The following is a 14,224-nucleotide window of genomic DNA, read 5'->3' as shown; positions in this document are numbered from 1 at the left end:
TGTGTATATTATTCGATATGTGCTGCTATAAAAACTTTTTTTAACAGATCATATAATGCAGAAAATGATACGTTGGGTGATTGAGAAATGGTGATAGCTATTTATTTAACTTTTTATTTATTCTTCCTCTTAATGGTCAGCAACTGACTGACACTGACCATCCAGTACAGTTTTCTTATTATATACATTATACATAAAATGTAGAGATTTCCATTAGCGTGAAATGACAAGATGTAAACTGGATAAAGGCTAATCTAGAGCTAATAAACATGGGTAATCTGAGTTAAGGTGAGCCTCGAGGGTACTATTAGGGTATTTGGCTGATTGAATTAGGTTGATAGTTGCATCTGAACAAAATGTTTTTAATGACTGGACTTAGAAGCCATTGATGATTATTACTACTAAGAGATGGCTCACTCATTATTTGTAGTCGGCAACAATTTAGCCTGCAGGCTGTTATATTACATGACGACGGGACGGCGAGCGTTGTCGTTCCGCGGTAAGCGATTTAGTTGGACGGCTGACCCTAATGTTGTAATCTGAAAGGGAAGATGGATGGAGCAAGCTGAATCTCTCTGTCTCTCGGCCCTGTCCCTGTAGAGGAGCAGAAACTGGGAGAGCGGAGAAATGAAGTGACATCATCAGCGTCAGCCACATTCCTGCGGAGGGAGGGGGCGAGGAGGAGGAGAGGGGGGGACTGAGGAGGAGGAGGAGGAGGAGGAGGAGAATGTCCCAAAACTTTTGAGGTTACAGGACCGACATCCCCCTCCCCCATCCCCTTAAACACACACACACAAATGCATCCATTCTCCCTCCCTCTGATTGTGTGTGTGCGCATGTTTTCCAGCGCACGTTAGTGTGTATATCTGTGTGTGTGTGTGTGTGTGTGTGTGTGTGTTACAGTACATGGGCTCCTCTTCCTCATCATGCGCTCCCTGTTTTAATTCATGTGCTTCTCCTCCTGTCCCCTCCCCCCCACTCATACCACCCCCCTCCTCCTCCCCTCTTCTCTTTCTCTCTCCACCGACCAGAGGAATGCAAGAACCACATCTGGAACTTATTAGAGAGCGAGAGAGAGAGAAAGGGGTAGATGGAAAGAGAAGGAGAAGTAATGTTGGGGAGGGGGGGGGGGGAGAGAAAAAAAGAGTCAGATTGGAAAAAAAAAAAGAAGTCCAGGAGGGGACAGAAAGAGAGAAAGAATGAACTTTGGTAAGCAGAAAAAGCCTCATGTTGGGAGAGGAAGCCAACGAAAAAGAAAGTTAACAGCAACACCGATTAATGGCAATTAACCTCGGCAGGGACGGGGGCAGGGGAAGAGCGCGGCTGGCACCTCAGATGTGGGTTCAATCACTCCAGATTCCAGGGCGAATGTAGCCTTCGAACCGGCCTCGACCATATTCTGTCTGAATGAGCAGCTTCACTGTCCCCGACTGAGGGAGCAGTCAGCCCTGAGTAATCGTCCCTTTCTCTCTGCCGCTGGCCTCCCGACCACTCCTCCTCCTCCTTCGTCCTCGTCCCTCACTCCTCTCTCCCGGCTCGCTTTTCTTTTCATCCAGCACACCCTCCTCACAGACTACAATACTACCCCCTGCACCTCACCACCTTTAAAACAAACAAAAAAAAGTCTAATCACTCTCCATCAGGCTTCACCCACCTGCCCACAAGACTACCCCTCTTTGTCCCCCCTTCTTCTTCTCTCCCAAGCAACTTTTTTTTTTTTTTTACTAATCCACCCCAACCTCCCCCCCCACCCTGCTCCTTCTCCATCACCCCAAATTGGTCCTCGCTGCAGAATGTGGCCATGCAGTTTGGGAAAACAAGGCCAATAGATTCAGTCAGATGTGATGAAGTGTTCCTCTCTTGCTCGGGGGACTCTGCATAAAGAAACATTTTTAAGGGGATGTGTTGTTGTTTTTTTCTCCCTTCGTCTTTTTATAACTTGGATGCCCCCGGCCTGTCAAACACGATCAGATTATGGGGCCTTTAAATCCTGGGGCTTCACTTGAGGAACTTGTAGCTGTTGAGCATGCTCAAAGGAAACATGATTGAATTTTCTCTGACCACAAGTTTGACACCGAATTATCCGGTTAAATTCTTCCATATCGTGTTTTTGACTCGGTTTTTCACTTCTTTTTCTCCATGCACCACTTCAAAAAGCATTATAGGTCACTCGTGTTCAGAGGAATGCCCTTAAACAAACATATCAACTGAGAGAAGCAATCACAATGTCACACATTGACAAACACCCGCCGGGACAGAAATGCCAAGAATTTGTTGATTGAATGGAACCCAATGGAGAACAACAGGCGTGGATGTACGTTATAACATTACGGGCTTCATTCCCAGATTGAGCTTTACAGCTGGTTCAGTGATTGCTTTCAGTGGCTGATGTCAATTAGAGATGCTTTTCGGTAAATAGGCTTCATTCAGATCCCGTAAAAACCATGACCTGAATTCGCATATTAACGGTAGGATGCTCCAGAGTCATATCTCGCTCGCTGGGATCAGAATTAAAAACAGACTTCTGCCTCGCTACATATGTCACTCCAGATCTACACTCTGAGCCAGAGAGGGTTTACTATTGCACCACAAAATGGTTCGTTAGCCTTGAAAACATGGCAGAACGCTTTCAGAAAGGTTCACGGAGTTATAAATAGTTCTATAAATGATCATCAACAAGATCGCCATTGGAGGATCTTGATAAATTTCTGTAGGTGGCAATTTCATGGTACTGTTTGGTTTTAGTGGTTTTTAACACACACACTATGTTCCCAAATAAACATTAGTGCTTTAATTTATCCAGATCTGCATAAGCTAAAAGGGCCAGTCCATTCCTTTGGGGGATTTTTAAGATTTAAATATAATTCTGTTAGGAACAAGAGCAATGGAAGAACTATCAGTTGACTGACACGATTGGTCAATATGGAAACTATTTCACAGAGCATAAAATGCAGAAGTTAATGCTTGGGGGTGATTTATAAATGGTGTCATTATCTCCTACAGGTGGTTAAAAAGCACCAGTGGATGGGCAGTAATGCGTAGGACCCCAACTATTTTGGTCACCATATCTGTAAAAGGTTAATTTTTCCTCTAAAATTGATCTGACTAGTAACAGCCTCAAAGGTCCCATATCAATTGGGCCCTACTTCTGTAGCTTACTGTAGATTTCCTTGGCATTTTGATCTAAATATGTATGTTTTCGCTACAAAATGCGACTTTTCTAGGTCCTACAAACAATGTTTCACCGTTTGTCGCTTTCATGATGATAACATATATGCCCCTATCTTTAGCCAGTGCGAATAACATATTCTACAATTACTTTTAGAATAAGCAAGAATAGAATAAGCAGATTGTCTGCACAGAAGACGGGGAACTGAAGCCATTGTATATCCTTTCTTCATAGCCACCAGACTCCATTGACGAGAACAACAATTTTACCTCACAGAACACAGGAGAGGCTGGTCTATTGTTACCACCACTTTGTCCAAATTAATGACAGCAGGACATTCTGTGCAGTGATTTTCAATCTTAGCATGGCTAATGTTGACTCAACTTGTGCTAATGTTCAGTGGGGTAACCAACATCACGTCTTTTTGCTAAGGCTGAGTGAGCATTCCCATTTCAAAAACCGGCAAAAGAATGCCTTTAATGATAAGGGGCTCTAGCTATGGTAGATTAGCTCACACTAACTACTCAGTTCTTTTATTACTGCGAAAACATAAAAACACGTAGCTTGCCGTGTGACAATGGATTTGTTTGCCCAGCAGGAGCTGGAGTCACTGTATATGAATCAGATATAGAGAGTGGAAAACTAGACCTTATTTAGATGAAAATGTCACAGAGACTTACTGGGATCAAATGTTGTAAATCAGCAGTTTTAACAGAGTGTTTTAGTACGGCACTGGCTTCTTTATGAGGCTGTCCTCATTCTTCATTGTTATTTGAACTATTACAGCCCACTTTGAGTCATTAACATTACACATATTGTACCACAACTTTGCTGATCAAACAACCCTTGAGCTACCCTTCTTTTCCTGAGTGTAAAAACCCCCAAATGTGTCTGACTCTTCCAATATCTGAATATTTCCTTCGCTGAGCACAACGCAGGAATCCGGTCTGAGGTCGATGATTCACAGCGCGGCTGTGTGATTCAGGGCTGGAGCGTACAGTATGGACGGCAGCAGCTCGTGGCCTCCGTCCGCACAAAAGGACAGAGGCTGACAAATGGTACACCTGCACTGGAGCCCTTTGTCCCAGTCAGCACTTGAGCCTCCCGTCTGGGCTGTATAGGTGCAGTGCTGCAAGTCCAACCTCAAGGCTCTCCTGCTCATTAGGAAGTTAAAGGCGTGTGTTTGCAATGATTGATTATGCAGTAACATTTAACAGCTGCATTAATGGTGGCGCTTGCCTGGGACTTATTACCAGGTTGGTATGTAGATACAAGGCTACTAAATCAATCACTCCAGTGGTGTTGCTAGTAAAGAATCTAAATAACTTCTAAAAAAAAAAACATCCTTCTTCACCAAAGCTTTAATTAGCTGCTCGACTAATAACCATGCAATCATTAGCACCAGTAGGCAATTACATGTGTGCAAATTGCAGGCCATGAAATACTGTTTTACTTGTCTAATGAAGAGATAAGAGTCAGTGTGCTGTTCAGAAAAACGCTCGCAAACATAATCTCTTTTGAGGTGATACTCGTTTCAGCTCTCTCGTCATCGCTCCCCAAATGCAGAAACCACTGCACAACATTTAAGACCTTACATTTCTTACACCATTTTAAATCTTACTGAACAAAACATAGCCCCATTTGCAGCCCTGCTAATCTTGTCTTCGGGAAAGCCTTTGAGAGCAAATGTCTTTGTGTATGAGAGCCCAACATGGAGTAATAATGGATTATACAGTTGTAACAGACAATAGGACACATGGCTTCACACATGTACATAGGCTGTGTGTATGTGTGTTTGTGTGTGTGTGTGTGTGTGTGTGTGTGTGTTGATGCACATCTGCAAGTGTTACTGAGCTAGTCATGTGGACTCAACGGTTCATGAGTGGACAAACAGGGCAACAGCATGTGACAGTTGCAAGGGGTCTCGATGGAGACAGCAGGGTTGCAGCGATTGCCATCCATTGTGTCATATGTGGATTCCTGGAGCGCCTGATTTGTCGACGAAAAGCATCCCGCTCCTATGTGCTCGCATGAACCTTCCAATAACACACTATGGGTGGATGCTGAGCACGCCAAGCCTGGCTGAGCGATACAAAGCCTGGCAGACACGGTGACATCATCCCTTTCCATACCTTCCCTTCCACGAACACGCCCCCTACCTATGATGAAGTGGTGGCCGGTCAGCAGCCAGCCGTGCACGCTCCCGGTCAGCCAAGTTATAGACAATGGGGAGGGGGGGAAAAAGGGGGAGGGGGGGCGAAGACACACAGATATGCCTCGATCAAACAGGTAGCTTATAGAAATTAAAAGCATCCTCCTCCGCCTCCTTCAGCCTCTTGTCTCCCAGCAACTCGGCTACAGCTGTGATTATCATAAGCCAAAAGCCTACCTGGCACCCCACAGGTACAGAGGGGGAGCAGCAGATGCATGGCTGCTGCTGCTGCACACGCCTCATTGTGCTGTTGAAATGCATGTGAAAATGGGCTCACAGGTAGGACACAAGGACAGGAGGGTGGTGTGTGAGGGTCTGAGGGGGCTATATAAGCTGTCTTTCACTACAGGATCACTACAGGGGCTGGTTTCATTGACTGACAAGCCATTGAGATGCGATAGCAGAGTGGAAGTGCTGCTGGCATGTAGAGCAGCGCTGGTCAATCACTGTCATTCCCGTCACGTCCTCAGCGCCTCACCACGGCCCGTCTGAATTTAACGGCACCGAGGGTTTGTCATATGCAAAAAATTAAAAAAAAAAGGTCATTAAGGCCTTTAAGGTGGGCGCGCATGCACCAGTCATGTTCAAGTTGGACGCACGCACGCGCACACTCAAACGCATGTATTAGTTGAGAGGCGCGCGACAATGATCATAAGAGGGAAAAAAAAGTGTGGTGATCCATTGCTGCGGTGCGGACACGCAGTTACACGCGCGCGCGCTCACACGTAGCTGCACGTGCACGCACACACACGCCTAAGGTGATCCATTGCTGCGGTTCATGTGGGAATGCTATGAAATCATGTTATATGCCTTTTTCTCTCCCTTACACACACACATACACACACTTCGGAAGGACGGAGGGCTTTCTCTGTCTGGGTTAAAGCTCCGTAGTTTCACACATATTACATTAAAACATTCCTCGCCGCGTGTTATGCGCTAAAAAAGAGAGAAATGCGGTCTTACCAGTTTGAAAACTCAACACCAAACTCAGGAGCAGCAGCCTCTGCATGGTTCAGCCGACCAATAAGTCCGTTATTGGCTCAAACCTCCGTGAGGACAGCATCAAAAAGCGGGAGTTTACTGACTTTATTAATAATTATACAAAGAACAATAATCCTCCTGTGTCGTCCCTCCTCGTTTGTCCCCTGACTCGGCTTGGAGTTGCTCAGCTTTTACACCATTTCACTGCTTTTTTTCCCACCTCTCTCCTCTTCTTTGCTCTCCAGCGACAGTCCGTTTTCTACTCTACACTGAGGGGGCAAGGTAGCAGTAACAACACAGGAGACATCCGGCCATACCCTTCAAAATAAAACACAAAACTAACTAATATATATATATATATATATATATATATATAGCCTATATAAGAATATATAATACAATATTCATATAACAAATGTATTGTATTTTTTTCCTAGATTCTATTCATTGTGTATATTGTGTGTGAGAGGTGTCAACGTGATTCATGTGAATGGCACAATTTACATTTCTCCTATAACTATAGACTTTTTCCTTCAAAATAAAATCAGTCATAGTCGTGAAACCATAGGAATGACTGCTGTGTTGACGGTGTAGTCAAAGAGGTTAAACTCTTTGATGTAGTGTTATCAAGAAACTATTCTGTCAATTGTCTTTATTCTAAACTTTTTTTGGAGATATTAGGGTATAAATATAACAATATATAATATAGTATTCATATGACAAATGCATCATTTATTTCCTAGTTTCTATTTGTGTGTGTATTGCCTGAGGGCCACTTTCATATAAAATTAACTTTTTTCTCAAACCAAAACATTATTTCCTTCAAATTAAAATCATATGTAGGCCTAGTCCTAAAACCATATAGGAGGGACATCTGTGTTGAGGATATAGCGTTACTGATAAACTATTCTGGCCATTTTCTTTATTCTGACCTTTTGGGGGGATATAAGAGTATTCATAGATGGTAACTTCTATGAAATAAATGAAATAAAAATTCACCCAGTGTGACCACGCTCTACTTCCGGTTTTGTCCTCGCTGTATTATCTCTGACTTGACGTCATATTCTCATTAACTGGGCATTCCTCTCTCTCTCACTCTCTCTCTCTCTCTCTCTCTCTCTCTCTCTCTCTCACTCTCTCTCTCTCACTCACGTCAACAGCACCACAGCACTGCCCCTTTTTTCTTTCCCTCTGGATCTCGCACAGGCCAACCGGCAAAAAAATACATTATGAAATAATAAAATAATAAACCAGCTTGGAGAGACATAATCATTTCTGACACATTTGCTGTAGTCGGAACTGCTTGATTTCTGACTGTTCACAGTGTCGCTTCTATAAGGTGATGAAGTAATTCTACATACCTTAATTTACCCCTACATCTTTATCCACCTATAAGTTTATGATTTATATTTAAGAGTGATCAGGATGAAATACAAATATAGTATCATGTATCTTATGATAGCATGCACTACTGACAACATATGTCACTATATAGTTAAAATATTAAAAGAGATACTGTTTACTTTAACAATGGAGTAATAGGTGGCAAAAATATATGCTCACAGATATTATTACCTCCTAGAATAATATTGACTATAAAACGGGGTAACGTAGTGATGTCACTATGATAAAATAGCCGGAACACATGATGAATAAACAGACCATGTCCTCATTCCTGTCACATAATATAGGCTAGAGATTTCTGGTGATGCTTCCCCATGATACTGTAGCTGTCACAGATCAGTAGGTCTACACAGTGAGCCGGTTCCTCCCGTCTCAGACCAGGGGAAAGTACTCATACTGGTACTGGAGCGCCCTCTTGCGTCCACGACCAGGGACGACCGTGCATGTGCCCCGAGCACAACTGGAGCAGGAATCCCAAAATATCTGCGCATGCGCACACACGTACACATCACTGGTACTGTTATTGGCGGGTTTAGGTGTTATCCTGATGAGATGTGAACCATTCTAACCTGAAATACTCGTAATTTTATTAAAAATTAAAACCGTTTTTGTATATGTATATATAATTATATACCCATCCTTTGCTGCCTAACAAAAGCCTGCAGGAGGTGCTGTAAATACATAAAACGCAAGTAATACAATTATATGTGAACGTATTATTAATTGTTATAACTTGGGTCGTTTCGGGGAAAAAATAAAAAGTATGTTGCATATTTTTTGTGTGAGGTTTAATTGCAGTTCTATGGGTTAATTGTAACTGTGATTATGCCCATAGGATACTGAAAAATAAATTTACCACACTGTCAAATTTTACGATTTTTCACCAAGGTATCATGTGAAATACTGTATGAACCCATTTTATTTATATTAAGATTGCAATTAAGATAAGACACAATTTATTTAAAAAAAAAATATTAAATCAAGCTAAAAAGGATTTTAAGGATTTGGTTAAATAAAATTTTAGTATAGTGCAAGCAGGCTCAAATGAGCAAACCTGATTCAAAATATCAACTGATTCTAGGTTGTTTTTCGTTATTAGTGATTTTTTTTAGCAGAGAGAGTCATGGGAAGGATGGGACGTTATTCCAGTGTATTCACTACAACCCATAATATAGCGCGGACAGGGATGATCAACTATAACAGTATAATAATCTGCAACCAAAACATCATTATCGTTTCCATCTGATAAAAATGACCGCAGGTCTGCCGTGTGGCACACAGAGTGACTCATCTCTGCCGGGACTCGAACCCGGAGCCTCTGGATTAGAAGTCCAGCGCGCTATTCCATTGCGCCACAGAGACTGCGCCAGGATAACTCGGGTCTGGCACGGTTTACATACATATATCCTCTCATATCGCTGCTCTCTGCATCCCTGCAGCATCAGGACCAGTCTGAGCCGACATGTTGGCGCTGCCGGGGCCGGCCACCAGAGGGCGCTGTTGCTACACTCCGAGATGGAAAGCCTTCGGAAATGAGTCGAGTTAGCTGTTGTATAACAGGAAGTCTCTCACTTGAGTTTAACAAAATAAAAGTCACAGTCTCTGTGTTCGTAACTGATGCTTTATTCTGAAACTACGCCAACAGGAAGTTTATTTTAGTTAAACTAGCTTGACACTAGTCGCTCAAATAGCTTCCACAGAGCCAAAATGGACCCCACTGGAGCTTTGTTCTCTCCGTGTTCAGGTTGAAATATATTCATCAGGCTATATTTCTGCGAATTGGCGGATTTAGAAACAAAAGCGAAATAGGCAAAAATCAACCAGTGCTACAGTCATTTTGAACCATTTCACAGAGAATACAGAGCGTGTTTCTAGGCTATTTAGCAATGGGATAAAAGCGGATGGGGCGATATTCCTATTAGAAATAGCGTGGTGAAAACACGTTAGATATTTTATTCAAGTGAAAATATACATTTTACGCCCTTTTCTAATTTTTATACTCTTGGACTCATCGTTTTCTTTTCACATGTAGACCAAGGTGTACTCAGTGGAGGTCCTTAATGTAAAGAGTGCAGGTCTCACTGTAGGCTATAGAATCACTACAGTGGTGTTACACCAAGATTGCATCAGATTATATTTCTGCACCTCCCTCTACATGTCCTTCAACACAGTGTGACATCATGATTAATTTCTGTTTTTGTATACTTTTCATGTCAAGGACACCTAAGTAGAACATAGGCCCAGGTTGTGTCCCATGCAGCAGGATTTGCAGAGTTTTGAAACTGTAGATCTCCAATATCATTCCAATTCACAATGCATAATATTGTCTATTAACCTGAAAAAGCTTCCCCTAGTCTACAAGTTCATTCATATAATAAATCACACAAGTTGTTTTTCTGGATAGTCTCTTTTTGTTGTTGTTTTGTGTCCCTTTGTGTTTTTTTCGCGTCTCTTCGTGGTTGTTTTGTGTCTCTTTGTAGATATTTTGTGTCTGCTTGTGGTTATTTTGTGTCTGTTTGTGGTTGTTTTTCTATCTCTGTTATTATTTTGTGTCTCTTTGTGGTTGTTTTGCGTCTTTTGTGGTTATTTCATGTCTCTATGTGGTTGTTTTGTGTCACTTTGTAATTGTTTTGGTGTGTTTTATAGTCGTTTTGCATCTCTTTGTAGGTGGTTTGTGTCTCTTTGTAGTAATCTTGTGTTTCTTTGTGGTTGTTTTGTTACATTTTGAAGTTTTTTTGGCATGTATGTTTTCATTTTGAGTCTGCTTCTGGTTGGTACGTGTCTTTTTTCACAGACACACACACACACACACACACACACACACACAGACAGACAGACAGACAGACACACACACACACACACAAACCAGGCTTTTTTGCAAATGCGGTTGTTGAGCTGGTTGAGCCATGATGTCTGCAAAATTAAGCAACTACAAAGGAAGTTGAGGAAATACTTCAAAACTAAGGAGAACTTAAATTTTTCTGTCGAAGTCAGTCATCCGTCACACAGTTACAGTAAACAGTACACAGTTTTTCACACGATGATCCAAGACTCATTACGATAACGACTTGCAAAAGTGGATATTGTGGGAATAAAAGTTGGCTAAATTGAGGTCAATATTGTGAGATTGTTGTCACACAGGAAGACATTACCGTACCGTACTGCCGAAGTGTGTGAACTCTTCTACAGTGGCAAGAAAACCCTTTTGAAAAGTACCTAGTTTCCTACATTAATTTGTCATGAAATATGATCTGATCTGCATATACATCCCAATTATAGACAAACACAATGTGCTTAACCTAATACCACAAAGATGTATAATATTTCATGTCTTCATTGAACACATTAATTAAATAGTCATAGTCCTGGTGGAAAAAGTGGGGGATCCCTTCAGCTAATGACTCCATCAAGACCTCATTGGAGTCAATACATGAAACAAGATTTGCGTGAGACGTAGAGCTACTTTGATTTCTAAAAAAACGTTGGAGTTTGCTGTTCACATGAAGCATCTGCTCATGTGAACCATGCCTCACAAAGAAAATAAGAAGTGAAACAGTTAAGAATCATGCTCGGTTGGTGTTTTGAGTTCATTGATTTCTAACATGTTGTTCTTGACGTTTTTCAGTAGAAGCAGTGTGCAAGTTTGGAAAAGCTGTTGAGAAAGAGCACAAACTAGAAATCGTAAAGGCTTCTCATTTCTTCATGAATTTGTTATTGTGAGTATTGTGAGTACTTTAGAATCAACAGTTTCAGGGTCCTTGTATTGATCATTATGGCTTACTGGGACCCTCCAGCCATCATAACCACTGTTTATTACACCTGTGCTGTTCCTACTGTGAACAGGGAAGACGGCCCCATCTACTTTGACCCTCAATGATATTAAGAACTAACAAAACTAAACAAGTCTAGAAAATGTGTTTCTAAGTATGAACCCATAGTCCTTTACGCTGAAGATGGTCTGCCAATATTTCTACACAGCAAAACTGGTTAAAACATCCGTTTTGAATGTTATCTGATGAAGCGTTATCAGCAGTTACAGTTTTTTACAACTGTTATGACCCGTTGTTCAATACTATTTACGCTTTTTCAAAACTCTTCACACAGTTACCACAACATCAGCCTGTGTGGGCGATACAATTAACACAATTCTTCTTCTTTTGACACAAAATACACACATTTTACACGTTTAAAATTAGTTTTAACTCCTTTTACACACAAGCTCAATCAAGACCAAAACAGTAGATGTTAACTGGTGAATTTTCAATTGCTTTCACACAGTTTGTCAAAACAGAAAACCTCATGTTCAAAACTAATGGATTGAAGATTACATTGATCAGCTTCTGCTCCTTTTTCTTTTTGTGTATTTGACAATACAGTAATGAATGACAGCTAAATGCTGATTTTTTTCCCCTCTTTACTGCAAGTCATTTTCATTTGCAATACAGTAAAGTGTTTACTGTAAATCCTGTCATTTACTGTCTTCTTCTTTCATAAACATTCTGCAAAGCTGCTCTGACATGGCTCGTTCACTTTTTGTACTGAGTGTTGTACAAAAAAAAGGAACAAAATTCATGCCCAACAAATTTAAAAAAAGGAACATCATCACAAACATTACTGTTTTTTTACAACCACTATGACCTGTTGTTCAATACTTTTAACGCTTTTTCAAAACTCTTCACACAGTTACCACAACATCAGCCTGTGTGGGCTATACAATTACAGTAAATGACAGGATTTGCAGTAAACACTTTACTGTATTGCAAATGAAAATGAAAGAGGAAAAAAATCAGCATTTAGCTGTCATTCATTACTGTATTGTCAAATACACTAAAAGAAATACACTACAGTTTTTCACAACCACTATGACCCGTTTGTCAGAACCTTAAAAACTTTTTCAAAACTGTTAACGCACATCACACCTGATACACTCAATTCCCCAAACAGTTAATTTCATGGTCAAAATCACCCAGTGTAACTACAGTTTTTCACAACCGCTATGACCCGTTGTTCAATACTTTTACCGCTTTTTCAAAACTCTTCACACAGTTACCACAACATCAGCCTGTGTGGGCGATACAATTAACACAATTCTTCTTCTTTTGACACAAAATACACACATTTTACACATTTAAAATTCGTTTTAACTCCTTTTACACACAAGCTCAATCAAGACCAAAACAGTAGATGTTAACTGGTGAATTTTCAATTGTTTTCACACGGTTTGTCAAAACAGAAAACCTCATGTTCAAAACTAATGGATTGAAGATTACATTGATCAGCTTCTGCTCCTTTTTCTTTTTGTCTATTTGGCAATAAAGTAATGAATGACAGCTGATTTTTTTTTACCTCTTTACTCTACTGTAAGTAATTTTAATTTGCAATACAGTAAAGTGTTTACTGCAAATCCTGTCATTCACTATCTTCTTCTTTCATACGTAAACATTCTGCAAAGCTGCTCTGACACGGCTCGTTTACTTTCTGTACTGAGTGTTGTACAAAAAAGGACCAAAATTCATGGCCAACAAATGAAAAATGAAGAACATCATCACAAACATTGTCTCTATGGAGGCTATTTTGTCCATTTTTGAATCATTTTCATGTCTTTTCATGTCTTTGTAAGTCATTTTGTGTCTTTTTTAGTCATTCAGTCCAACATAAAATGTGATTTTGAATCTTTTTTTACTTTCAAAACACTATCATGCTCAATAAAGAATTTTACTGTAAATGTTGCAAATGTGAACAAAGGTCGCAAATACAACATATACGTAAGAGGGTTCCATCCAGTTCTATCATTTTATACTAAATATATTTGAGCTTGTCTCCAGTTTTACTTGGTATATCATCATCAAACTGAAACTGGCCTCATGGAGTTTACAGCCAGAACTTTAGAGGTAAATTTACAGTAGGGCTCCACGCTGCTTTGTTTTCTAGTCTGGATGATGAAGAAGTCATGCTTTGGAGCTTTTGGAGACTCCAGAGGGTTAATTTACATGTATGATCAATACAATAATCTGTTGATTGTAAAAGAAAAAGGAAAAAAAGTAGATAAGAAACATGCAAAGTGATTTGGTTTGTGTTCTTCCATCAGTTGTCAGTGTTTTTTATGACACTGTGCTGTGACTGACTAAATGTTTCTGTTGAAGACAACGTGTGTCAGTGTTTTGGTAGATTTGGTCAACTGTGTTAGTGTATTATTGTATTTTGGAAGTGTGTGTCTGTGTTTAGTTACACTGGGTGATTTTGACCATGAAATTAACTGTTTGGGGAATTGAGTGTATCAAGTGTGATGTGCGTTAACAGTTTTGAAAAAGTTTTTAAGGTTCTGACAAACGGGTTATAGCAGTTGTGAAAAACTGTACTGTCTTCTTCTTTCATAAACATTCTGCAAAGCTGCTCTGACACGGCTCGTTCACTTTTTGTACTGAGTGTTGTACAAAAAAAAGGAACAAAATTCATGC

General features: G+C 40.6%; 1 protein-coding gene and 1 non-coding gene across 2 annotated transcripts in view; both read right to left on the bottom strand.

Moving 5' to 3' along the window:
* Positions 1-6,614, bottom strand: part of kirrel1a (kirre like nephrin family adhesion molecule 1a) — a 52,354-nt gene extending 45,740 nt beyond the window's left edge. Inside the window, exon 1 of the mRNA XM_059354867.1 lies at positions 6,345-6,614. Within this exon, the coding sequence (XP_059210850.1) occupies positions 6,345-6,390 (46 nt within the window). The 5' untranslated portion in view covers positions 6,391-6,614. The remainder of the gene's footprint in view (positions 1-6,344) is intronic.
* A 2,440-nt stretch (positions 6,615-9,054) lies between these two features.
* On the bottom strand, positions 9,055-9,128 carry trnar-ucu (transfer RNA arginine (anticodon UCU)). Its single transcript has one exon. It is a non-coding gene; the product is annotated as a tRNA-Arg (tRNA).
* Between the last annotated feature and the right edge of the window lie 5,096 nt (positions 9,129-14,224).

This window comes from Centropristis striata, chromosome 17, assembly GCF_030273125.1.
Source record: "Centropristis striata isolate RG_2023a ecotype Rhode Island chromosome 17, C.striata_1.0, whole genome shotgun sequence".
Classification (NCBI taxonomy): Eukaryota; Metazoa; Chordata; class Actinopteri; order Perciformes; family Serranidae; genus Centropristis; species Centropristis striata.
Note: the sequence above shows the minus strand (reverse complement) of the source record. Positions and strands in the feature narration are given on the sequence as shown.